This window comes from Gorilla gorilla, chromosome 21 (assembly GCF_029281585.2).
Source record: "Gorilla gorilla gorilla isolate KB3781 chromosome 21, NHGRI_mGorGor1-v2.1_pri, whole genome shotgun sequence".
NCBI lineage: Eukaryota > Metazoa > Chordata > Mammalia > Primates > Hominidae > Gorilla > Gorilla gorilla.
The window spans coordinates 44,009,636-44,031,564 of record NC_073245.2 but is presented as its reverse complement, the minus strand read 5'-3'; the positions used below and the strand labels follow the sequence as shown (position 1 = coordinate 44,031,564).

At 41.6% G+C, this 21,929-nt stretch overlaps 1 protein-coding gene across 10 annotated transcripts in view; it reads right to left on the bottom strand.

The window, feature by feature from the left end:
* TPX2 (TPX2 microtubule nucleation factor) overlaps positions 1–21,929 on the bottom strand; it is a 62,827-nt gene that overhangs the window by 7,454 nt on the left and 33,444 nt on the right. For all 10 annotated transcript variants that reach the window (XM_031004891.3, XM_031004892.3, XM_055373269.2 and 7 more), the window contains 7 exons: positions 17,991–18,112; positions 16,694–16,845; positions 15,345–15,516; positions 11,945–12,086; positions 10,371–10,587; positions 1,478–1,573; positions 285–461 (listed from right to left, as the gene is read on the bottom strand). In XM_031004891.3, coding sequence (XP_030860751.2) covers positions 285–461; positions 1,478–1,573; positions 10,371–10,587; positions 11,945–12,086; positions 15,345–15,516; positions 16,694–16,845; positions 17,991–18,112 — 1,078 coding nt within the window. The remainder of the gene's footprint in view (positions 1–284; positions 462–1,477; positions 1,574–10,370; positions 10,588–11,944; positions 12,087–15,344; positions 15,517–16,693; positions 16,846–17,990; positions 18,113–21,929) is intronic.

Sequence of the window (21,929 nt, the reverse complement as noted above, 5' to 3'; positions counted from 1 at the left end):
GACAGCTTTCAAAGCAGCATGAAATAATGAATAATGGGTTCAAAAGGAAATCTAGGCTTTCCTCCTAATATTGCCTATAACCAGCAGTGTGATCAGAGGCAAGTCACTTAACCTCCTTGTGCCAGAAGGATTATTTAAATTACTTGTCCCATTTATATTTTATAGGGTTCTTAGAAAGATCAAAAGAAGTCAGTGATTTTATAGTTAAAAGTGCTACAGAAAAAAACTGTCTTTGAGGGATCAAAGAATAGTATTACACTACTTGCAGAAATGGAAACACCTACCTCCCCTTTCTGCAGTTCTTTTATTTTCTTCTCCTTCTGTAACTGACGTTCTTTGTCTCGAGAATCAAAGGAGAAAGGGCATATTTCCACAGTTCTTGCCTCTGGGATTTGGGGCTTAAAAGGCACCCCATAATGTGGCACAGGTTGAGCTTTTATCACTACCGGTTCGTCCTCTTCCTAGGGAAAAAATTGCAGTTTAGAAATAAGACTCCTCACTCTCTCCAACTTCCCCAGAATGTGGAGTCAGAAGACATTATATTAATATGTGGCATTAATTAAAACAAGTCACTCAGCCTCTTAGGTGTCTTAGCTTCCTTTTCTATCCAAGAAGGATGATGACTTAGGTAAGTCATCTACCACCAAGGGCTAACACAATTACTCTTAAAAGATCTAGTTTTCCACAGGAATGTTGTAAAAACTAAATAAGATGTAACATTATGAATAAAATGAACATCAGAAGATCGGTCCCAACCAAGCATATATCTTAGTCTCTTCTTTGACCCAGCCTCTAGACTTCATTAAAACATGTGACTGGGATTTAATGGTTGCCAAACCCAGAATAGGACCAAGTTGTTTGGGTTCAAGCTGGTAACACAAGATTACTGCGTATTTTAGTTTCAAATGAACCTATAAAAAGGCTTATGCTTGCAATCTGCTATAAAATTACCCTAACTCTGGATATTTATAGATAAAATGGGAGATGTAACAAGAAACTGGCCTGACCAATGACAGTTTATATATTACAATTCCATAAACCATCACCACAGTCACCTTTGCAACTCCTCTGGGTTAATGGAGATAGGACAAGGTGGATGTAATTGCTTAGTATGAATTTTCAAAGTCCATCACTGAATAGTGACAATCTAAGGCAAAATAAAGTGCAACTTTTGATCCATGTTACATAGAGCAGCTGATTTTCAATGCTACAGCAGACAAGCCTCCAATGCTTAACTGCTCCTTACTGTTTCCATAAATTGTAACTAGTTATCACTAAGAGCAGAAAATTCATACCCTTACCAATTACTTTGTTCTTGGAGGAACAAAAAAAATGAACAAATGTTCATACCCATTCTTAAAGACAAGTCCAGAAAAGAGTGGTTGCCTTTGAACTCCATTAAGATTAATAAATGATAAGGCTTAGACTGACTGACTATATAGAAGGAAAAAGAACCCCCCTACTCCCAGGGAATCACCTCATCTTCTTTGGTGGGCATTCGAATTCTGTTCTTCAATGCAAAGGCTGGTGACTTGGGGACGGTGATTGGAAGTACCTTCTTTTCAGGAACACCCTGAAAGGAGTAAGCAACTCAATTAGATATCACAAAATGATCTCCACTAAGCTGTATGAGAAGATTAAGTCCTTTTTTCCCCTTTGGGTAGAGACAGGGTCTCACTATGTTGCCCAGGCTGGTCTCAAACTCCTGGGCTCAGGCAATCTTACTGCCTTGGCCTCGCAAAGTGCTGGGATTACAGGTGTGAGCCACTGCACGTGGCCTAGAATGATATTTTTGAGTTTTTAAAATATAATTAATCTAAGCACAGAAAATAAAAGAACATAAAAGGGAAAGAACACCAAATTGTCAACTCTCATATCTCTTTGAGGGTGAATTAAGAGAGAAATTTAATTTTCTACATCTCATAATCCTTTTATTTGTTTGTTTGTTTTGAGACAGTCTCGCCCTGTTGCCCAGGCTGGAGTGCAATGGGGCAATCTCGGCTCACTGTAACCTCTGCCTCCTGGGCTCAAGTGATCCTCCCACCTCAGCCTCCTGAGTAGCTGGGACTACAAGCGCGCACCACTTTGCCCAGCTAATCATTTTTTGTAGAGATGGGTCTCAAATTCCTGGCCTCAAGCAATCTCCTGCCTTGGCCTCCCAAAGTGTGAGGATTACGGATGTGAACCACTGCACCCAGCCTTATATCTCATAATTCCAACACATTCAACTAACCTGAAGATTTTTCCTTAATGATTTTAAAACACTGCTAACATTTCAAATCGTTGTGGAATAAATGACATGTATCATATTGTGCGCATAATTTAAAACTAACACATTTTAGAGAGTTGTTCCATAGCATTTTTTGATTCACACAGAATTTATATTCTATCACAAATCTGGCAATTAATCCTAACTGCAAAATGGTATCTCTTGGCTGCTGTTTTGAATGAAGTGTACGGCCAGATCGATTAAGAACAAAACAAAACCTCAGTAATTTCTTGTTACACTCGTGTCCACATCCTGCCCCCATCAGCTCTCTATTCTGCTCTTCCCTAAAATTTCGCTGCCAGACCCACTTCAACTATTGCCTGTGCCATTCTGCTAGTCTCCTAACAGTCTTTCAGCTCCACAACTCATTCCTCCAATTCATTGTCTGCGTGTAGTCCAAATTATTACTCTAAAACACATTTGATCACATTACTTCCTGACTTAAAATTCTTTAGGCCAGGTGCAGTGGCTCATGTCTGTAATCCCAGCACTTTGGGAGGCAGAGGTGGGTGGATCACGAGGTCAGGAGATCGACACTATCCTGGCTAACATGGTGAAACCCCGTCTCTACTAAAAATACAAAAAAATTAGCCGGGCATGGTGGCCGGTGCCTGTAGTCCCAGCTACTCGGGAGGCTGAGGCAGGAGACTGGCGTGAACTCAGGAGGCGGAGCTTGTAGTGAGCCAAGATCACACCACTGCACTCCAGCCTGGGCGACAGAGCAAGACTCCGTCTCAAAGAAAAAAAAATTTATTCTTTAATGGCTCCTATTGCTTACCTACAACAGCATAACAAATTCCTTGCCATGAAACACAAGGCACTTGCTTGAATCTCACTCATAAATATCTCCTTCATGGCCTCCTTAGTAGTAGCATTAATCTGCTACCCTCATGACTCTCCCGCCTTTCCTCTCACCCCTCCTTACATATCATGTTCCAACCACAATGAACTACTGGTCGCTCCCCAAATGGTTCCTATCTCATTACCTTTGCTTGTGCTTTCTCTGTCTGAAATGCCCCGGCTGCTAGAAAGCACCCAACTCATCTTTTCAAGCCTCCACTTTTATAAAGCCTTTCAATAGATCTCTCCACTCCCAGGACCTACAGAACTGACCCCTTTATCCCACTGTATATGGTTTTATCACAGTCCATACAAAACTTAATTGCACTTATTTATTTAGATGTTCATTTCCCCCTGCTAGCCTGAGTACTTCGAGGATGGAGACTATTTTACTGCATCAGACCCAAGTACCTAACATAGACCTTGGCAAGTACAAAGCATTCAGTAAATGTTTGTTGAATGAATGCAGTAAGAATGAATGAACACATGAGTAACAGAATTTATACCTTGGACTCTAGGAGGATACCTTGGGAGCCTTCTCCTTAATCCCAACAATGCTGCAACCGTTCGAAACATGTTTGGAATGTCTTTCTTGGAGTGGCTTTCAAAGGCACTTTCTGGACCATGCAAGACAGTTGCTCAATCTTTACTATTCATTTAACAAATAGTTTCCACCTCTATTATCTTGGACTACTCAGAAGTTTTAGTTCCAAATAACCTTAGACTAGATCCTAAAAGCAAATTAATGTTTAAAATACACGTGAAGATTTGTCATCCCGGGAGGGATCCAAAAGGCTCATCTCAGGATTCAAGATGCATGGTTTTTCCAAAATGCTTTGTGCAGTATCACAATCATTGGAAGGGATTTACAGTCTCTCAAGGTGACCACTGGGAATGCTCATTCTGCTGTGAAATTTCTTATATGTTTTCTAAAGAATGCTAGAATCATTAGCATAGTGATATCCAATATAGCAGATCTTGTATTCAGAGTGACAAAACTCCAAGAAATGGGTTGTCAAATGATGTTTACCATAAAACAGCAACAACAACAAAATCTGCTCTTCTATAGACATGTGGACACTAGCATCTTGCTTGAATGCACCAGGGGCAAGTGGAAGAGAGACAAATAGTGCGCAAGAAGCCAGGGGTCTGTCTGTTCCAGCCCAGCTCTGCTTCCAATCTGTATAACCTTGAACACATCAGATATCCTTCTAGGCCTTGGGGTTTTTTAACAAAATAAAGTAATTGAAATAAGTAATTGAGGATTCATTTAGTTCTGAAATAATTCCCTCTCTGCATTCACCCAACAGAAATGTCTGCATTTTAAAAGAGAAGCAAGGGAAACCTCTAATAAGTAGGCCATGAAGGAGATATGTATGAGTGAGCTCAATCTCTTAATTAGTTGGGGGAGAGGAAAAGATGATTTATGAAAATCATCTTTGCAGCAACTATCCACTCACACCCCAGCCCCCCTTCCATCAAAGTTAACTAGGGGCTCGATTAGAAATAATGAAAAGAAAATTGGGTTTACAGAAACAAAGAAAGTTTTTTTTTTTTTGGTTTTTTTTTTTTTCTATTTTAAGTTTTTTAAATTATAAGCTCCTTGAGGACTGGAATATTGTCATTTGCATTCTTTTGTCTTCCCATATCACCTACTAGAAGACCCCGTAGTAACTGTTCAATGAACATATGTTGGTTAATATTACCGTATTTACTCATTTACACATCTATCTGCTCTACCAGACTATGAAAGCTTTGAGGACAAGGGCCATGTCTTATACCATCTTTGAATTCCTAGTGTCTAGGTGCATGTCAGCTTCTACTATTACTCACTCAGTTATCCGATATCAGAGTGCTTGTGCTGTGGTGGTCACTATGCTAGGGGCTGGGGATACAGAGTGAATAATATAGATACACACGGTCCCTGTTCTCAGGGAGCTCACATTCTAATGGAGGAAAGAGACAATGAAGAAGTAACAAATTAAATACTTCCAAATTTTCACAAGTGCTCTAAAGAAACCCAGCAGAATGTGGAGTTAATGGTTATTAGAGGGATGCTCCCTCAATGAAGGGGAAGGTATCTCTAAAGAGGTGATATGTGGTTAGAATGGGGCAATGTGGGTGGATAGATGATGCATTTACGAAAAGCAGCCAGGACTGGGGATGGGAATGGGGAGGTGAATACCTCTCCCTAAGACAGGATGTGCCCCCCAGGTACCCTGGGACAGGATCTCAGGCCTGTCCCAGGGCAGTTAGGAAACTACTCTGAAGCAATGTTATTTTGGGAAGTATATATATTTAAAAAAAGCCTGCTGGCCTCCCCAAGTCATCCCTAAAGTATCTCTGCTAAAATTACTCACTGGTCTCACTGACACCACATCCACCTCCATGGTGCCCCGGCTGCCCAACAGAGGTCAGTACCAAGTTCACATTTCACACCCTCGTGCTCAAGGCTTTGTCACTCCACCTCTGCCCCAGGAGTCCTTTTCTCATTTCTGCCTCACTTGGGCCCACTGCTGCCCAAGCCCATCTTTCATCAACTCTATTTATTGTCCCCTTGCCACTTATCAACCACAAGTGGAAGTGCACAGGAAACACTGTAAGGACACACGAAACAGCTTCAGCACTGGGGGGACGTGGATGGGGAACAAAAGCATCAGACAGACAAGCTGCATCAGGCTCTGGAAGGTGGGCTCTTAAATTCTGTAAAAGTCCAACACTAGACGTTCAAAGACTTTTTTTTTTTTTTTTTTTTTTTGAGACAGAGTCTCGCTCTGTTGCCCAGGATGGAGTGCAGTGGTGCAATCTCAGCTCACTGCAACCTCCACCTCCTGGGTTCATGCAATTCTCCTGCCTCAGCCTCCTGAGTAGCTAGGAGTACAGGTGCCTGCCACCACGCCCAGCTAATTTTTTTTGTATTCAGTAGAGACAGGGTTTCACCATGTTGGGCAGGCTGGTCTCCAACTCCTGACCTCAGGTGATCAGCTCACCTTGGCTTCCCAAAGTGTTGGGATTACAGGCGTGAGCCACCGCGCCTGGCCGACTTACTCTCTTATAAATGTTTCTTTTAAATGTTTCCATGGGCAAGCTACAATCCCCTGTGAAAGGAAAATAAATCTTGGGACCCCCAAAATCAGTAAGCCAAGGAGAAAAGTCAAGCTAGGAACTTCAACATGCAAACCTGCCTCCCATTCAAAGATGAAAAAGGTACATACCTCCCTCACAATTTTCCCACTTGAAAATTCCTTGGGGGCCCCAAGTTCTTCACCCTAAAACAGTTCTGTTGAATTTCACCCTGACAATATAAATTGATAGCTTATCTTCACAGGTACAAGACAAAGGACAGAACTCAAAGTCATCCCTTGGCTCACCTGAGAAATACATATCTGATTGCTTCCTCTGCCCTAATTATCTTATGTAAAAATGCAGATTCACTGAACTAGATGAATGCATAAGTAACTATTCCTCTACCCCCTCTCACATGTGAACAAAGAATGCAACCATTTGCCTCTTATCTACCCACACCTTTTCAAAATCTCTTCCCCTTTCCCCACTATCCACCCTTTCCCCTTAAAATATGAAGCCCTCAAAATCATCTTTGGAGAAAGGTACAGACCTGTCTCCCAGGCATGCATCCTTAACCTTAGCACAATAAACTTTTAAATTGATTGAGACCTGTCTCATACTTTTCAGTTTGCACCCCTTTCAAAACCTCCCTTTCTGAAAAGTGAAGCGGGTAGAAGAAAACACATCTAACATCTCTTCCTATGCTATGCTTCTCTAGAAACCAAGAGTTGAAGTCAAATCACTGGAAATTTTAGTAGGGAAACCTGCAAACAGCCAGTGTCAAACTCAGAAACCTCATTTGCCAAAATAAATATGATAACAGTAAGCACTGTAGGGTACAATAATACAGTGTTTAAGGAGATGATGGGCTCAGATTCTGGTTCTGCATACTAGATACCTCTCAGTGCTTATTCCCTTGTCTGAAAAATAGGGATAAGTATAGACTCCACCTCTTAGAAGTGTAATCAGACATAAATAAGACAATCTACATAAAGTACTCAGGACAATGTAAGCACTCAATAAAATGACAATTACTATTAATAATACCCCTGCTTACTGCGTGTCAGGTACCATACTCAGTGCTTTATCTGGGCTCCCTCTGTGATGTACCCAACAAATCTGTTTATGTAATAAGAGCCCCAGAGGATTCTGAGAACCAGCTGGATTTGGCAAACACTTCCATTCCACAAATCGTATCAATTCGGTCACACCTTACCTAGTGCTTTGCAGATCTGTTTACACAGAATTTTCACAGGTATAACCTGGTACACAACTACTCTAAGATCTCAACTAACTCTTAATGAACTCTGGTCACCCTTCCCTACTTACTACTTCACCCTGGCATTTCTAGAGTACACACAACTGACAAACCAATTTCCTAATCAGTGTTTTCAAAAATGTAGTTCAGCTGGGTGCAGTGGCTCACGCCTACTATCCTAGCACTTTGGGAGGCCAAGGCGGGTGGACTGCTTGAGACCAGGAGCTCAAGACCAGCCTGGGCAACACGGCGAAACCCAGTCATTACTAAAAATACAAAACTTAGCTGGGCATGGTGGTGTGTGCCTGTATTCCCAGCTACTCAGGAGGCTGAGGCATGAGAATTGGTTGAACCTGGGAAGCAGAGGTTGCAGTGAGCTGAGATTACACCACTACATTTCTGCACTCTAGCCTGGGCAACAGAGTGAGACTGTCTCCAAAAAAAAAAAAAAAAAAAAACAGTAGTTCAGGTGTGACTGATGCTATGAGAAAGGATCTTAGGTGAGGTGTAGACTGTTTTTTTTTTTTTTTTAATAAGCACATACTTCCTAAGAACCTTCTATTTTAAAAGGTAACCTCTATTTTTATATAACAGCATGGACCCTGGAATCATATCACCTAAGATTCGTATGCTAGCTCTGCCACTCACTAGTTTGTGATTTTGGGCAAGTTATTTAACCTCTATGTTTCCTAACTGTAAAATGGATTAAGTACCTACAGTGCTTACCTCATAGGGTTGTTGTGAGAATTAAGTGCATTATTATATAAATGAAAAGAGCTTAGAATAAAGACCTGGCATGTAATAAGCATTATATAAGTATTAGCTATTATTGCTGTGTTATTTGTGGCAAAAGGTACTGGTTTTCCATTTACATATTTATTTAAAAGTTCCCTTTAAATTTACGTTAGGTTACAAAGTGAGTTGATTTTTAAAATAATAATATTGGTATGTAAGGTACAAGGATATAGGACAAATTGAGAGAGTGGTACATAAATAAAAACAAAAACTTAGGTAGAGGGAAAAGCTTGGAGGAAAATATGTTATTAAAAGCAAGGTGCCAACCAGGCACGGTGGCTCACGCCTGTAATCCCAGCACTCTGGGAGGCCAAGGCGGGTGGATCACCTGAGGTCAGGAGTTCGAGACCAGCCAGGCTAACATGGCGAAACCCCGTCTCTACTATAAATACGAAAATTAGCCAGGTGTGGTGGCATGCGCCTGTAATCCCAACTACTCGGGAGGCTAAGGCGGGAGAATCGCTTAAACCCGGGAGGCGGAGGTTGCCATGAGCTGAGATCACGCCATTGCACTCCAGCCTGGGCAACAAGAGCTAAACTCCATCTCAAAAAAAAAAAAACAACAAAACAAAAAACCAAAAGCAGGTGCCAAAAGAGTGTTATAGAAACCCTGAAGAAATAATTTATCTTATCTGGGGCTCCATTTTCTTGTATGTAAAACTAAACGTTGAGCCCTTCTGGCTCTACAACTCTGAGGTTTGCATATAACCTACTTTTCCCTTGTTGTATTCACAACACTGTTTCCTCAATGGGTAAAGACAAAGGAGGCACAGCCCTTGGAGATTAATCACTTGGGTGGGGGAAGATTTCTTAACAATTTATTGTAACAGAGCTTGGCATATAGTACATGTGCATCATGGCAGGGGAAAAAAAGCATCGTGAACAGAAGTCACGCAAAGAGCTCTCAATCAAAGTAGGTATCAGGGAGGAGAACCATTTCTAAGCATAATCATGATTTTTGTAAAGCCTGGAAAATATAACTTCAAGTTGCTTCTGATTTAGTGCTAAGAAAATACAATAAACAAAACTAGGCACTCAGTCAAAGGTAATACATTGGTGCAGTTTCCCCTAAAAGCATGGTGACTCTAAAGCAATCAAAAAGAAAGAAGATAGGAAAACAGAGTGCTTCTAGAGTTATCCCGGACCTGCATCAATCCAGGCAATCCAAACCAGTGGCGGCGGGTGAGGTCCTCATCTGCACTGAAATGTAACTAAAAGCCGCTTTCGCATTTATGCAGGTGCTTAACTCCATTGCTTATTCTGACTGTAGCCTTGCTTCCTGATTGCACATTTTCTCTAAAATTGTGGTTGTGAGCCTATTATCAAACTACAACTCACTTCTCTGAAACAGTTTCCAGTGGCTCTTGATAAACTTTTCTCCAGCTTAACTGACCCACTAACAGCTCCCAGTAGAAGCTTCTTGTTTCCCACCATCAGGCTTTTTATCATGTAATTCCTACTGCCTGGAATGTTCTGCCAATCTAGTCCATTTGCATTTCTGCAAGTCAAAATTCTATCATGTAATGGAGAGGCAATATAATGAGGTATTAGGATCACAGACTCTGTAGCTAGAGTGTCTGAACTCTTACTTGCTCCACCATGTACTAGCTGAGTGCTCTAGGAATACTACATAACCTCTGTGTGCCTCAGTTACCTCATCTGAAACCGGTGATAAAGTAACCCACCTAAAGGGGTTGTTGTCAAAACTAATGGGCTAATATATGAAAAGGGCTTAGAGCAGTCCTGGCACATAGTAAAAGTGTCAGCTATTATGACAACAATAGCAACACAATAACTATTACTACAGTACATCGTCAAGGCTCAGGTCAAATGGTGCCTCTCTACAAAGCACACCCTGAACTTTCTATCTGGAAGAAACCATTTTCTCCTCTGAATTCCTATTTTAACTGTCATCTCTCTCAGAACACTTCTGTCCATTTTCTATTATTCACACATACATTGTCTCGCATACCAGACTTTGAGTTAACTAAAAGCAAAATCCACTTCCGATAAGTCTCTTTATCACCTGCAGTTCCTAATATGATGCCCTGCTCATAATATCTACCCAAACTTTTGTGTGAATGGGTGGATATCTGGTCATGAGCAGTACACTTCTGCCAGCACACATAGCCTCAACCTTACCACAACATCTTCCAAAATCTTAGTAGGGCAAGGTCTGGAATGAAATTCAAAGTGTTCATCCTCTGATTTCTTCTTTGATTCTCGCTCCTGGATTCTTTTCTCAATTTCCAAATCAAAGCCAATAGGCTCGGTGGGTGGTTTCACAGGTGGTTTCTTGGGCAAGATGGGCCCACCTTCAAGTATTCTGGGATCAAGTTCACGTGCTTTGAATTTGTATCTGTAAGGTGAAAATTTAAATAACCACAAAAAAAATTTTAATAAAATGAAAACTTCACAAACAAAGTAAGCCAACCACAAAGAATAGTAATCATTAAGATTATGCTCCCATTGACTGGACAACAGAATAAAATAAATAAAAACGAAAAACAATGGGCCAGGCACGGTGGCTCATGCCCGTAATCCCAGCACTTTGGGAAGCCAAGGTGAGCAGATAATTTGAGGTCAGGAGTTCAAGACCAGCCTGGCCAACATGGTGAAACCCCATCTCTACTAAAAATACAAAAATTAGCTGGGCGTGGTGGTGCACACCTGTAATCCCAGCTACTAGGGAGGCTGAGGCAGGAGAATCTCTTGAACCCAGGAGGCGGAGGTTGCAGTGAGCTTAGAGGCACCACTGCACTCCAGCCTGAGCAACAGGAGCGAAACTCCATCTCAAAAAAAATAAATAAATAAAAAATAATAAAAGAAGAAAAAATGATTACCCATCACACACAGTAAAATTTCAACTCTCCACAGCACTATCTTTACCTCTAGAAGAAAGAATAAATCGGACAGTCCTAACATCCCTACCACTTAAGAACTGAGGCTTCACTTCACAGAAGAAGCTCCCCCTCCTCAAAAGAAGCACAAAAAGGAATGGAAGAAGGATACAGGAAATAAACTCCAATGCTACGAATCACACTAAGTTTCCATTTCCCTCCACTAATAATAGCTGTAACAATCCCTTGGGGAGTCACAAAAGGGTGGGATCTACCTAACTTAACCCTAGAGGGCATTCCTTAATTGAAATCCTAAGTAAGTTCTTCTGCTGCAACCTCTGGATTAGATTTTGTGTGTGTGTGTGTGTGTGTGTGTGTATGTGTGTATGTGCAAGACAGTCTCACTTTGTCACCCAAGCTGGAGTATATTGGCGTGATCTTGGCTCACTGAAGCATTGACCTCCTGGGTTCAGGCTGCCCCCTAGTAGGTGGGACTACAGACGCGTGCCACCACGCCCAGCTAATTTTTTTTTGTATTTTTTGTAGAGATGGGGTTTCACCATGTTGCCCAGGCTGGTCTCAAACTCCTGGACTCAAGTGATCCTCCTGCCTCGGCCTCTCAAGGTACTGGGATTACAGGTGTGAACCACCACACCCAGCCTGGATTCAATTTTTACCAGTTTATACTCCAGAACATCTCCATATTCCCACTATAGTCCTTAAATCATATAGGCAGGGGCGTAGCCTGCAGAGCCTACTACTCAAATGCCATAAATTTTTACGGAAAGAAAAATAGCAACTGTCACCCTAACAGAACTGAAAATAAAGTAGGCAGGTTCGTGGAACTCTTCCTCAGATACTGCCAGTGGGACTTACTGTTGCAATTTCTCGAGCTCCTCAGCCTCCAGCTCTGCTGTACTTTTGCAGGTCACAGGCCGTGCACGGTGTTTGGTTTGCAGTACAGGAGTCTGTGGGTCTCTGCAAATCTTGGTCACAGAAGATTTGGAGGGTAACAGGTCTGTAAACAGAGATGACAGATGTTCATCTAGATCTGCAAGACCCAGTTTACTTGTAAGTGGTGATTCACCTATGTAGCCCAGAGAGGGATAAACCAACCACAGAGTGGTGGGCCCACAACAGTCAGCTCAGCTTACATTGGTCAAACCAACCAACATTCAGTTACTTCTCCCCTATTCCTCTTTTACTGAGGGGTATGACTAAGGTAGCCTTTGGGTAAACTCTACTGTCATCTTCTGAACTGAAAATCCATCCATGTCTGACAGGTTCCTTATCACTGCACGGGCCTAGACTGACTTTCTTTTTTTTGAGACAGGGTCTCACTCTGTTGCCCAGGCTAGAGTGCAGGGGCATAAAGGCTCACTACAAATTCAACCTCCCTGGACTCAGGTGATCTTCCCACCTCAGCCTCCTAAGCAGCTGGGATTACAGGCATGCACCACCATGCCCAGCTAATTTTTATATTCTTTGTAGAGACAGGGTTTCACTATGTTGCCCAGGCTGGTCTTGAACTACTGGGCTCAAGCAATCCACCCACCTCAGCCTCCCAAAGTCCTGGGATTATAGGCGTCAAGCCACTGTGCCTGGCCAGGCCTATACTTTCTATTGACAATGCCAATTATTTTGCTTGTTATTAACACAAAAAATTTTTGCTTATTCCAGCTTTAAGATATAAGGCCTTCCTGGCCGGGCACAGTGGCTCACGCCTGTAATCCCAGCACTTTGGGAGGCTGAGGCGGGGGGGATCACGAGGTCAGGAGATCAAGACCATCCTGGCTAACACAGTGAAATCCCGTCTCTATTAAAAATACAAAAAAATTAACCGGGCGTGGTGGCAGCCGCCTGTAGTCTCAGCTACTCGGGAGGCTGAGGCAGGAGAATGGCATGAACCTGGAAGGCGGAGCATGCAGTGAGCCAAGTGAGCCAAATGAGCACCACTGCACTCCGGCCTGGGCGACAGAGTGAGACTCCGTCTCAAAAAAAAAAAAAAAAAAGATATAAGGCCTTCCTAAAGACCAAGTAAAGCCTGAATAGAATGGCTCAAACCTGTAATTCTAGCAATTTAGAAGGCCAAAGCAGGAGAACTGCTTAAGGCCAGGAGCTCAAGACCAGCCTGGGCAACATAATGAGACCCCGTCTCCTAAGAAAATATAAAAATTAGGTAAGCATGGTGGCATGCACCTATAGTCCCAATTACTTGGAAGGCTAAGGCAGGAGGATTGCTTGAGCCCAGGAGTTGGACACTGAAGTGAGCCATGATCACGCCACTGCACTCCAGCCTGGGTGACAGAGCAAGACCCTGTCTCTAAAAAGCAAAACAAGAAGGAAAATAAATAAATAAATAAATAACAAAAGAAGACCAAGTGAAAACTCCCAATTTTATGAAATCAATATAAAAGCATCAAGACCATCTCTTACAGAAAATCAAATGGAGAAAGTTAAAAACTATGTTAAAGCATCAGTATTAAGACATCACCACCACTCATTGAAAATATTAATTTACCTGGCCAGTGAAACCCTGCCAATTTTCATAACTAATATAGAATGAATCTTTCAATTTAGGTCTTGTCACATTAACAGTGGTAGATCAAAACCAAATCTATTTTAGAAATAAGCCATGTTTCAAAGATACATGTAACCATTATTTAGCTGTAACTGTACCAAGTTTTAAATAAAAATTGCATAATATAATTTCTCTTTCCATTTGCCAGGACTAGTATTCTAAAAGCAGGACATATCAGACTCTGAGTCATATATTATTTGAAAAGTTATGCTTAATATTTAAATTTCCATTAGAATAAAGAAGAATATTTCATTATTTTCATACTATAAAATCTAATAAAATCATTTTGGCCACTAGAACATAATAACAATATTAAAAAATGCTGTACTTGGCCAGGCGCAGTGGCTCACACCTGTAATCACAGCACTTTGGGAGGTTGAGGCGGGCGGATCACTTGAGGCCAGGAGTTCAAGACCAGCCTGGCCAACACAGCAAAACTTGGTCTCTACTTAAAATCCAAAAAGTAGCTGGGCATGGTGGCACACACCTGTAATCCCAGCTACTCGGGAAGCTGAGGCACGAGAATCTCTTGAACCCAAGAGGTGGACGTTGCAGTGAGTCGAGATCGCGCCACTGCACTCCAGCCTGGGTGATGACAGCCAGAACGAGACTCTGTCTCAAAAAAAATGCCTATGCAAGGATATAAAAAATTTAGAGATCCTCAAAGGTAAAACAACCACATTCTGCTTTATCCAGAATACTATCCCTATACTCCCAACAACTATTTAATACCACCTCCCCCCTTCAGATTTCATCTTCCTTCTTGTAGAAATTATTTCCATAAAGATAGAAACTATTAAATTAGAATCCACTCATCTGCTTACCACCAAATCTACAAACTCCCCCAGTATTTGCACCCATTCCTCCCACTCTTCCATCCTCCTTTTAAAGAACACTCACTCCACCTGTGCTAAGTATCCCTCCAATACCTGCCTGCTCAGGGACTTAATCCATTAGTTATCTCCTCTCTCTCGTACCTTCAGCTTCTTTATCTCTGACGAGACTTCTCAACATTCAGACATGCTCTCCCTGTCTCCCACCTCCTTTGACTCTTGCACCTCCCTCCTCCTCAAAATCCCCTGCCATAATTTGTAGTGACCTATTTATCTAATGACAGTTTAAGAATGCAAAGAACTAATTAGTGTATCTCTAATGACAGAGATAAATAGGTCACTACAAATTATGGTAAAGGCTTTTGAAACTTGATGTCGAGTTTTGAAACTTGAATTAGAAACTTGATGTTGAGTAGCACCAAGTCTATTTTATTTACCTCTATACACCTAACACAGTGTGCCTGGTTAGTAGTAGTAAAAATTTTGGTGGACCACTGAATAAAAAGCACATAGCCTTGAATGAATGAAATGCCTTCATTTTCTATAGGTAACTAAATGCAATGTGACACTTTGACACATGGCAAAAATGTCCGTTAAGGATGTGTAATGACATCTCAGGTTACCTTAACTCATTCCCCTTGGCCAATTATTGATGAGGAGGATCAAGACGGTTGATGGGTATAAGACAGATAGCTGGGTGGTTTGAAAAATTCTGAAGGATACATTTGTTGTCTGCATAGTCACACGCCATACTTTAATTGAAAAACTAGGATTTCAGCTAAAGACAAATCTGTGCCTAAGATGTAAGCAGAGGGAATACAGGAGGGGTTCCATCCAACTGTGATACTGGTAGGAAACTTACTAATATCATCCTTCTTGCTCCTCAAATGATATCTGTTAGGGGTTCGTTTATGGAAGTCTTCAACTTGCTGTGCAAGGGGCACATATGTAGAAACTGTTTCATCAAATGTTCTTTTCTTTCCTTGGGACAGGTTGAAAGGCTTAACAATGGTACATCCCTTAGTCACTCGGGCCTGTAAAGAGAAAAGTTGTTCCCCAAATGAAATGTCACGGAACAGCTCACATCTACCATAAGCCACATATTCGGCACAGAGGATCAATAAAAAAGGCCTGTGTAAAACCAAGATTATTATTCTGAAGTTTGTCAGTCCTTGAGCAAGGGTTATAACTAGTCTATTCTCATTAAAAAAAATAAAAAATGGAAGAAAGGATCTAGCACTTAACAAATCTTATGTTCTGGAATAGTACATAGGTAATTTTTCCCCAACCATGTCAATGTTTTGAAGGAATCCAGAGTAAGCTATCTTAGAATTGAAGACAAAAAGCGCTGCAAAGAAATCTCACCCTCAACTCCACTTAAAAAAAAAAAATTGATTGGGCCTCTGGGTCTGCATCAGGTCAGGCAGATTCCTGAATCAGTGGAATCTCTCCATACATCCCCTAAAGTGACTGATGAAGAAGCCTATTCCTATTCCTTGGACCAGTAATTTTGATAAAACTGGTCTCTAATTGGAAGCAAAACCCTTCAAGGACCTGTATCTCAAAGAAAGAAGCATAACCTCAGGGTTTAAGAATGCAAATAACTAATTTCAAAAAATGATGATACTGACTACAAATGCAAGTGGAGATTATTAGTACTAGAATTTTTACTTAACGATTATTACTGATTTTGTTGGTGCTCTGGTAACAAAACTGCATGAGATTTGACCGGTCTGCCCCAACCCTATTTTTCCTATAAGATCTGTTATATTGGCCAGGCATGATGGCTCACACTTGTAATCCCAGCACTTTGGGAGGCTGAGGCAGGTGGATCGCCTGAGGTCAGGAGTTTGACACCAGCCTGGCTAACATGGGGATATACCCTGTCTCTACAAAATACAAAAATTAGCTGGGCGTGGTGGCAGGCGCCTGTAATCTCAGCTACTTGGGAGGCTGAGGCAGGAGAATCACTTGAACCCGGGAGGCGGAGGTTGCAGTGAGCCGAAATCGTGCCATTGCACTCTAGCCTGGGCGACAAAAGTGAAACTCCATCTCAAAAAAAAAAAAAAGATCTGTTATATTTTATACAACTTTATAGACACAAGGTTTTTTTTCTCAATTATACTATTATAAACAGTGACCACAAATGCTACACGTAAAATCCTAAATGAATATTAGTAACAGAAATGTTCATTTAGTCCATCAACTTACAGGAGATGAAGGATGCTTTCGTAGTTCAGATGTAAAGTTCACTTCCTTATATTCCTCCTGGTTCTTAGGATGTTGTTTGATTCGCTCATCTGTGCGGAAGTGGAAGTCAACTGATTTGGTGACTTGGCTCGCTGATTTCTTCACAGGTTGCCCTGAGAGATGAACACAGTAAAACATACAGACAACATTAAGATAGGGAACACCAGTAAATCCCCTTTACTCCAGTCCTTTTGCTATTTCTGTCACCATGGATCTAACTTTGCTTACTATCTACGTGTAACCCAAAACTTGAAGTAGTCCTCAGGGACACTAATATATGTGTCATATTCACTGAGTACTATTAGGTTTGAGGCCTTTCAGTCAGATGCAAACTAAAAAAAAGTAGTAGCACAGGGTAGAAGAATCCCATCTCCCAGGTGTGGTCATAGCTATGGAGAAAAAGAATAACTGGAATACTTTTGATAAGAAAAGCTACGGATTGACTTTGAAAGCACAGTTAACTCAGCATCTCTAAGAGGAAAATCCTATAAACTCCAGGGGTGCTTTTTCAATCCAGTAAGGAGAACTTTATAGTTATGACTCCACCAATAACAACTCTATGCCCGAGCAAAGCAGAACTGTGACCCCTTCAGCTCTCTCAGTCATATTTTTCCTCCATAGGTGAATTGGATTTGACTCAGTTTTCTTTTCCGTTGCCTTTAGAAAAAAACAGGAAAACAACAACAAACTGGCCTGCCCAATTACTTTATCTTCTGTCTCAATCCAAGTTCCTTTTTTTCCCTAAGACCAAGAACAGACTTTTAAGAAAGTACCAGTGGGCCGGGCACGGTGGCTCATGCCTGTAATCCCAGCACTCTGGGAGGCTGAGGTGGGCGGATCACCTGAGGCCAGGAGTTCGAGACCAGCCTGGCCAACATGATGAAATCTCATCTCTACTAAAACTACAAAGAACTAGCCAGACGTGGTGGTGGACCCCTGTAATCCCAGCTACTCAGGAGGCCGAAACAGGAGAATTGTTTGAACCCGGGAGGCAGAGGTTGTGTTGAGCGGAGATCACGCCACTGCACTCCAGCCTGGGCAACAAGAGCAAAACTCTGTCTCAAAAAAAAAAAAAAAGAAAGTACCAATATATGTAAAATACCAATATATGTAAAAAGTGCTAAGGAATAAACACATCTTTTTTATGCTGACTACTAAATGAGAAAGCCTTTTTATTTACTTCAGAGACTTCAAAAACACCTACCAAGAGTGTAAGAATCACCCCTCATGAATCAAACTCAACCACAGCCAAGCTCACCTATTCCAGCCAGAGCAAGTTTCTTGAATTCTTCATTCTTTTTCCGCATCTCCACCACCTCTTGCTGCATTTTCATACTCTTCTCCAGCTCTTGCTCCTCAGTACTTTTTAGAACCTTCTGCCTAAAGAGAAAATCAGTAAATGAGAAGAGAGGAGAGGAGAAAGGCACCCAGTGACTCAAAAGAATCTACAGGCATTATATAATATTTTTAACCTGTGATAAGATAATCATCAAAACCAAAAAATATCATCTAATAAATAGATGCTAACTTAATTAGATAACACCATGAAAATAAATAAAAATGCACACTTTGGCCAGGCGTGGTGGCTCATGTCTATAATCCCAGCACTTTGGGAGGCCAAGGTGGGCAGATCACCTGAGGTCAGGAGTTCAAGACCATCCTGGCCAACATGGTAAAATCCTGTCTCTACTACAAATACAAAAATTAGGCAGGTATGGTGGCACACGCCTGTAATTCTAGCTACTGGGGAGGCTGAGGCAAGAGAATTGCTTGAACCTGGGAGGTGGAGGTTGCAGGGAGCCAAGATCACGCCACTGCACTCCAGCCTGGCCACAGAGCGAGACTCCATCTCAAAAAAAATAAATAAATAAAGACAAGAAAATGCACACTTTATACCAAAATACTGAAAAAATTTCAGATGAAAATAACTAAAATAGATGAAAATATATTACAAAATATCCATAAATATGATCACAAACGATGAGATTGGACTGGGTGCAGTGGCTCATGCCTGTAACCCAGCACTTTGGGAGGCCGAGGCGGGTGGATGACCTGAGGTCAGGAGTTCAAGACCAACCTGGCCAACATGGTGAAACCCCATCTTACTAAAAATACAAAAATTAGCCAGATGTAGTGGCAGGCACCTGTAATCCTAGCTACTCGGGAGGCTGAGGCAGGAGAATCGCTAGAACCCGGGAGCTGGAGGTTGCAGTGAACTAAGATCGCGCCACTGTACTCCAGCCTGGGCAACAGAGTGAGACTCCATCTCCAAAAACAACAACAGCAACAACAACAAAAAAGATTAGGTTGTAAGCCACAAGAAAAACTAAAAGACCAGTAGAAGCCTAGTGCAATGGCATGCCCTTGTAATCCCAGCTACTTGGAAGGCTGAGGCAAAAACATTGCCTGAGCCCAAGAGTTCAAGACCAGCCTAGGCAACACAGCAAGGCCCTGTCTCAAAAACAAAAACGAAAAAAGACCAGTAGAATGAGGAAAGTATCTACAACCTAGGGTTAATACACATAAAATACATGTAACAGAGGGAAGAAACTCAGAAGTAAAGCCAACTAAATCCCAACCCTGTCATTTCATTTGCTGCCTATAATGATCTTGAGAAAACTATTTAACTTCCCTGAGCCTCAGTTTTCTCCACTGTGAAATGAGAGTGTAAATACTCATGTTCACATCCTATTTATGACTGTTCAATCAGATGATGTCTCTGAAGTGCTTGACACATGGTAATGTTCAACACAGAGTATCCATTCTTAGTAAGGAAAATATCACCAAGGACACTTATAGGCAAATAAGGTTACCAATAAGAAAAAAAATAAAAAGGAAACAGATAATTCACCCAAGAGGAAATATGGAAAAATGTTTACAATAGTAGCAGTAATACAATCTTGTCAGCAAATACATAAAAATTAAAATAATTTGATGCTGGGGGTTGGGGGAAATGGGGAGATGATGATTAAAGAGTACAACAAATCTCAGACAAGAGGAAAAAGATTTTTCTTTTGATCTACTGCACAGGGTGGAGGATATCATTAATAATAGTAATACACTAAGAGAATAAATTCCAGCCAGGCGTGGTGGCTCATGCCTGTAATCCCAGCACTTTGGGAGGCTGAGGCAGGTGGATCACCTGTCAGGAGTTTGAGACCAGCCTGGCCAACGTGGTAAAACCCCATCTCTACTAAACATACAAAAATTAGCTGGGTATGGTGGCAAGTGCCGGTAATCCCAGCTATTCGGGAGGCTGAGGCAGGAGAATCACTTGAACACGGGAAGCGGAGGTTGCAGTAAGCTGAGATCTCACCACTGCACTCCAGCCTGAACAACAAGAGAGAAACTCCATCTCAATTAAAAAAAAAAAAATCCAAATGTTCTCACTACAAAAAGTGGTAAGTATTTGAGGTGACAGATATGTTAATTAGCTAGATTTAATTATTCCAAATTGTAGTCATGAATCATAACATCACTTTGTACTGTATAAATATATACAACTATAAATTATCAATTTACAATTAAATGTTTAATAATAATTTGATGCCATCTATATGAATTTAAAAAACTGAAACAATTTTAAAAGTTAATAAACAATGCAGATGAGATAATAAGAAAATAAAAATTTTCATTCAAAGCCAATGGCACTTCAGGCCAGGCATGGTGGCTCACACCTATACCCAGCACTTTGGGAGGCTGAGGCGGGCAGATCACTTGAGGTCAGGATTTCGAGACCAGCCTGGCTAACATCATGAAACCCCATCTCTACTAAAAATACAAAAATTAGCCGGGGCCAGGCATGGTGGCTCACACCTGTAATCCAAGCACTTTGGGAGGCTGAGGCAGACAGATCCCCTTGAGGTCAGGAATTCAAGACCAGCCTGGCCAACATGGTGAAACTCCATCTCTACTAAAAATAAAAAATGAGCCAGGTGTGGTGGCAGGTGCCTGTAATCCCAGCCACATGGGAGACTGAGGCAGGAGAATTGCTTGAACGTGGGAGGCAGAGGTTGCAGTGAGCCGAAATCGCGCCACTGCATTCCAGCCTGGGCAACAGAGCGAGACTCCGTCTCACAAAAAAAAAAAAAAAATTAGCCGGGTGTGGTGATGCATGCCTATAATCCCAGCTACTCAGGAGGCTGAGGTAGGAGAATCACTTGAACCCAGGAGGCGGAGGTTGCAGTGAGCCAAGATTGCGCCACTGTACTCCAACCTGGATGACAGAGTGAGACTCCATCTCAAAAAAAAAAAAAAAAAAAAGCCGATGGCACTATAAATTGGTACTTCCATTTCAGAAGTAAAATTGGCAATAAATATCAACACTGACAAAACTGGTCATACCCTGTGGGGAATTTCTCCTTCCTTATTCTGAGAAGATCACTCAAAGAAATGGTTCTGCCTATAAAGTTGTTGACTGAGTACTTATAATCATGAAAAGCTGGAAACTACATATTCAACAGAAAATAGTTAAATATAATTTGATAGAATATTAACAATCTATCAAAAAAGGATAAATGTGAAAATTTTGTAGCAGCACAGAAACAAAATCTGAAATAATCTCATGGCAAGTCAATAAAGCAGAACCCAAGGTTTTGTATTAACCGATTGTGAAAATATGTATGCTGGCTTGGGTAAAATCCAGCAGGGAGGTTGGAAAAATAAAAAATGTTCAATTTACATGGTAAGAACTGTTGCTAACTTTTTCCTTTTATATTTCTTTTAAATTTGCTTCAACAGTATATTTTTCTGACTGTTCAAGATCTGAGCACCAGCCAGCACTGTGGCTCAAATCTGTAATCCCAGCACTTTGGGAGACCAAGGCAAGAGGACTGCTTGAGGCTAGGAGTTTGAGAGCCTGGGCAACATAGTGAAACCCCATCTCTACAAAAACATGTAGAAGTTAGCCAGGTAGGCTGGGCACAGTGGCTCACACCTGTAATCCCAGCACTGTGGGAGGCCAAGGTGGGCAGATAACTTAAAGTCAGGAATTCGAGACCAGCCTGGCCAACATGGTGAAACCCCATCTCTACTAAAAATACAAAAATTAGCCGGGTGTGGTGGTGCACATCTGTAATCCGGGCTACTCAGGAGGCTGAGGCAGGAGAATTGTTTGAACTCGGGAGGCGGAGGTTGCAGTAAGCCAAGATCGTGCCACTGCACTCCAGCCTGGGAAACAGAGTGAGCCTCTGTCTCA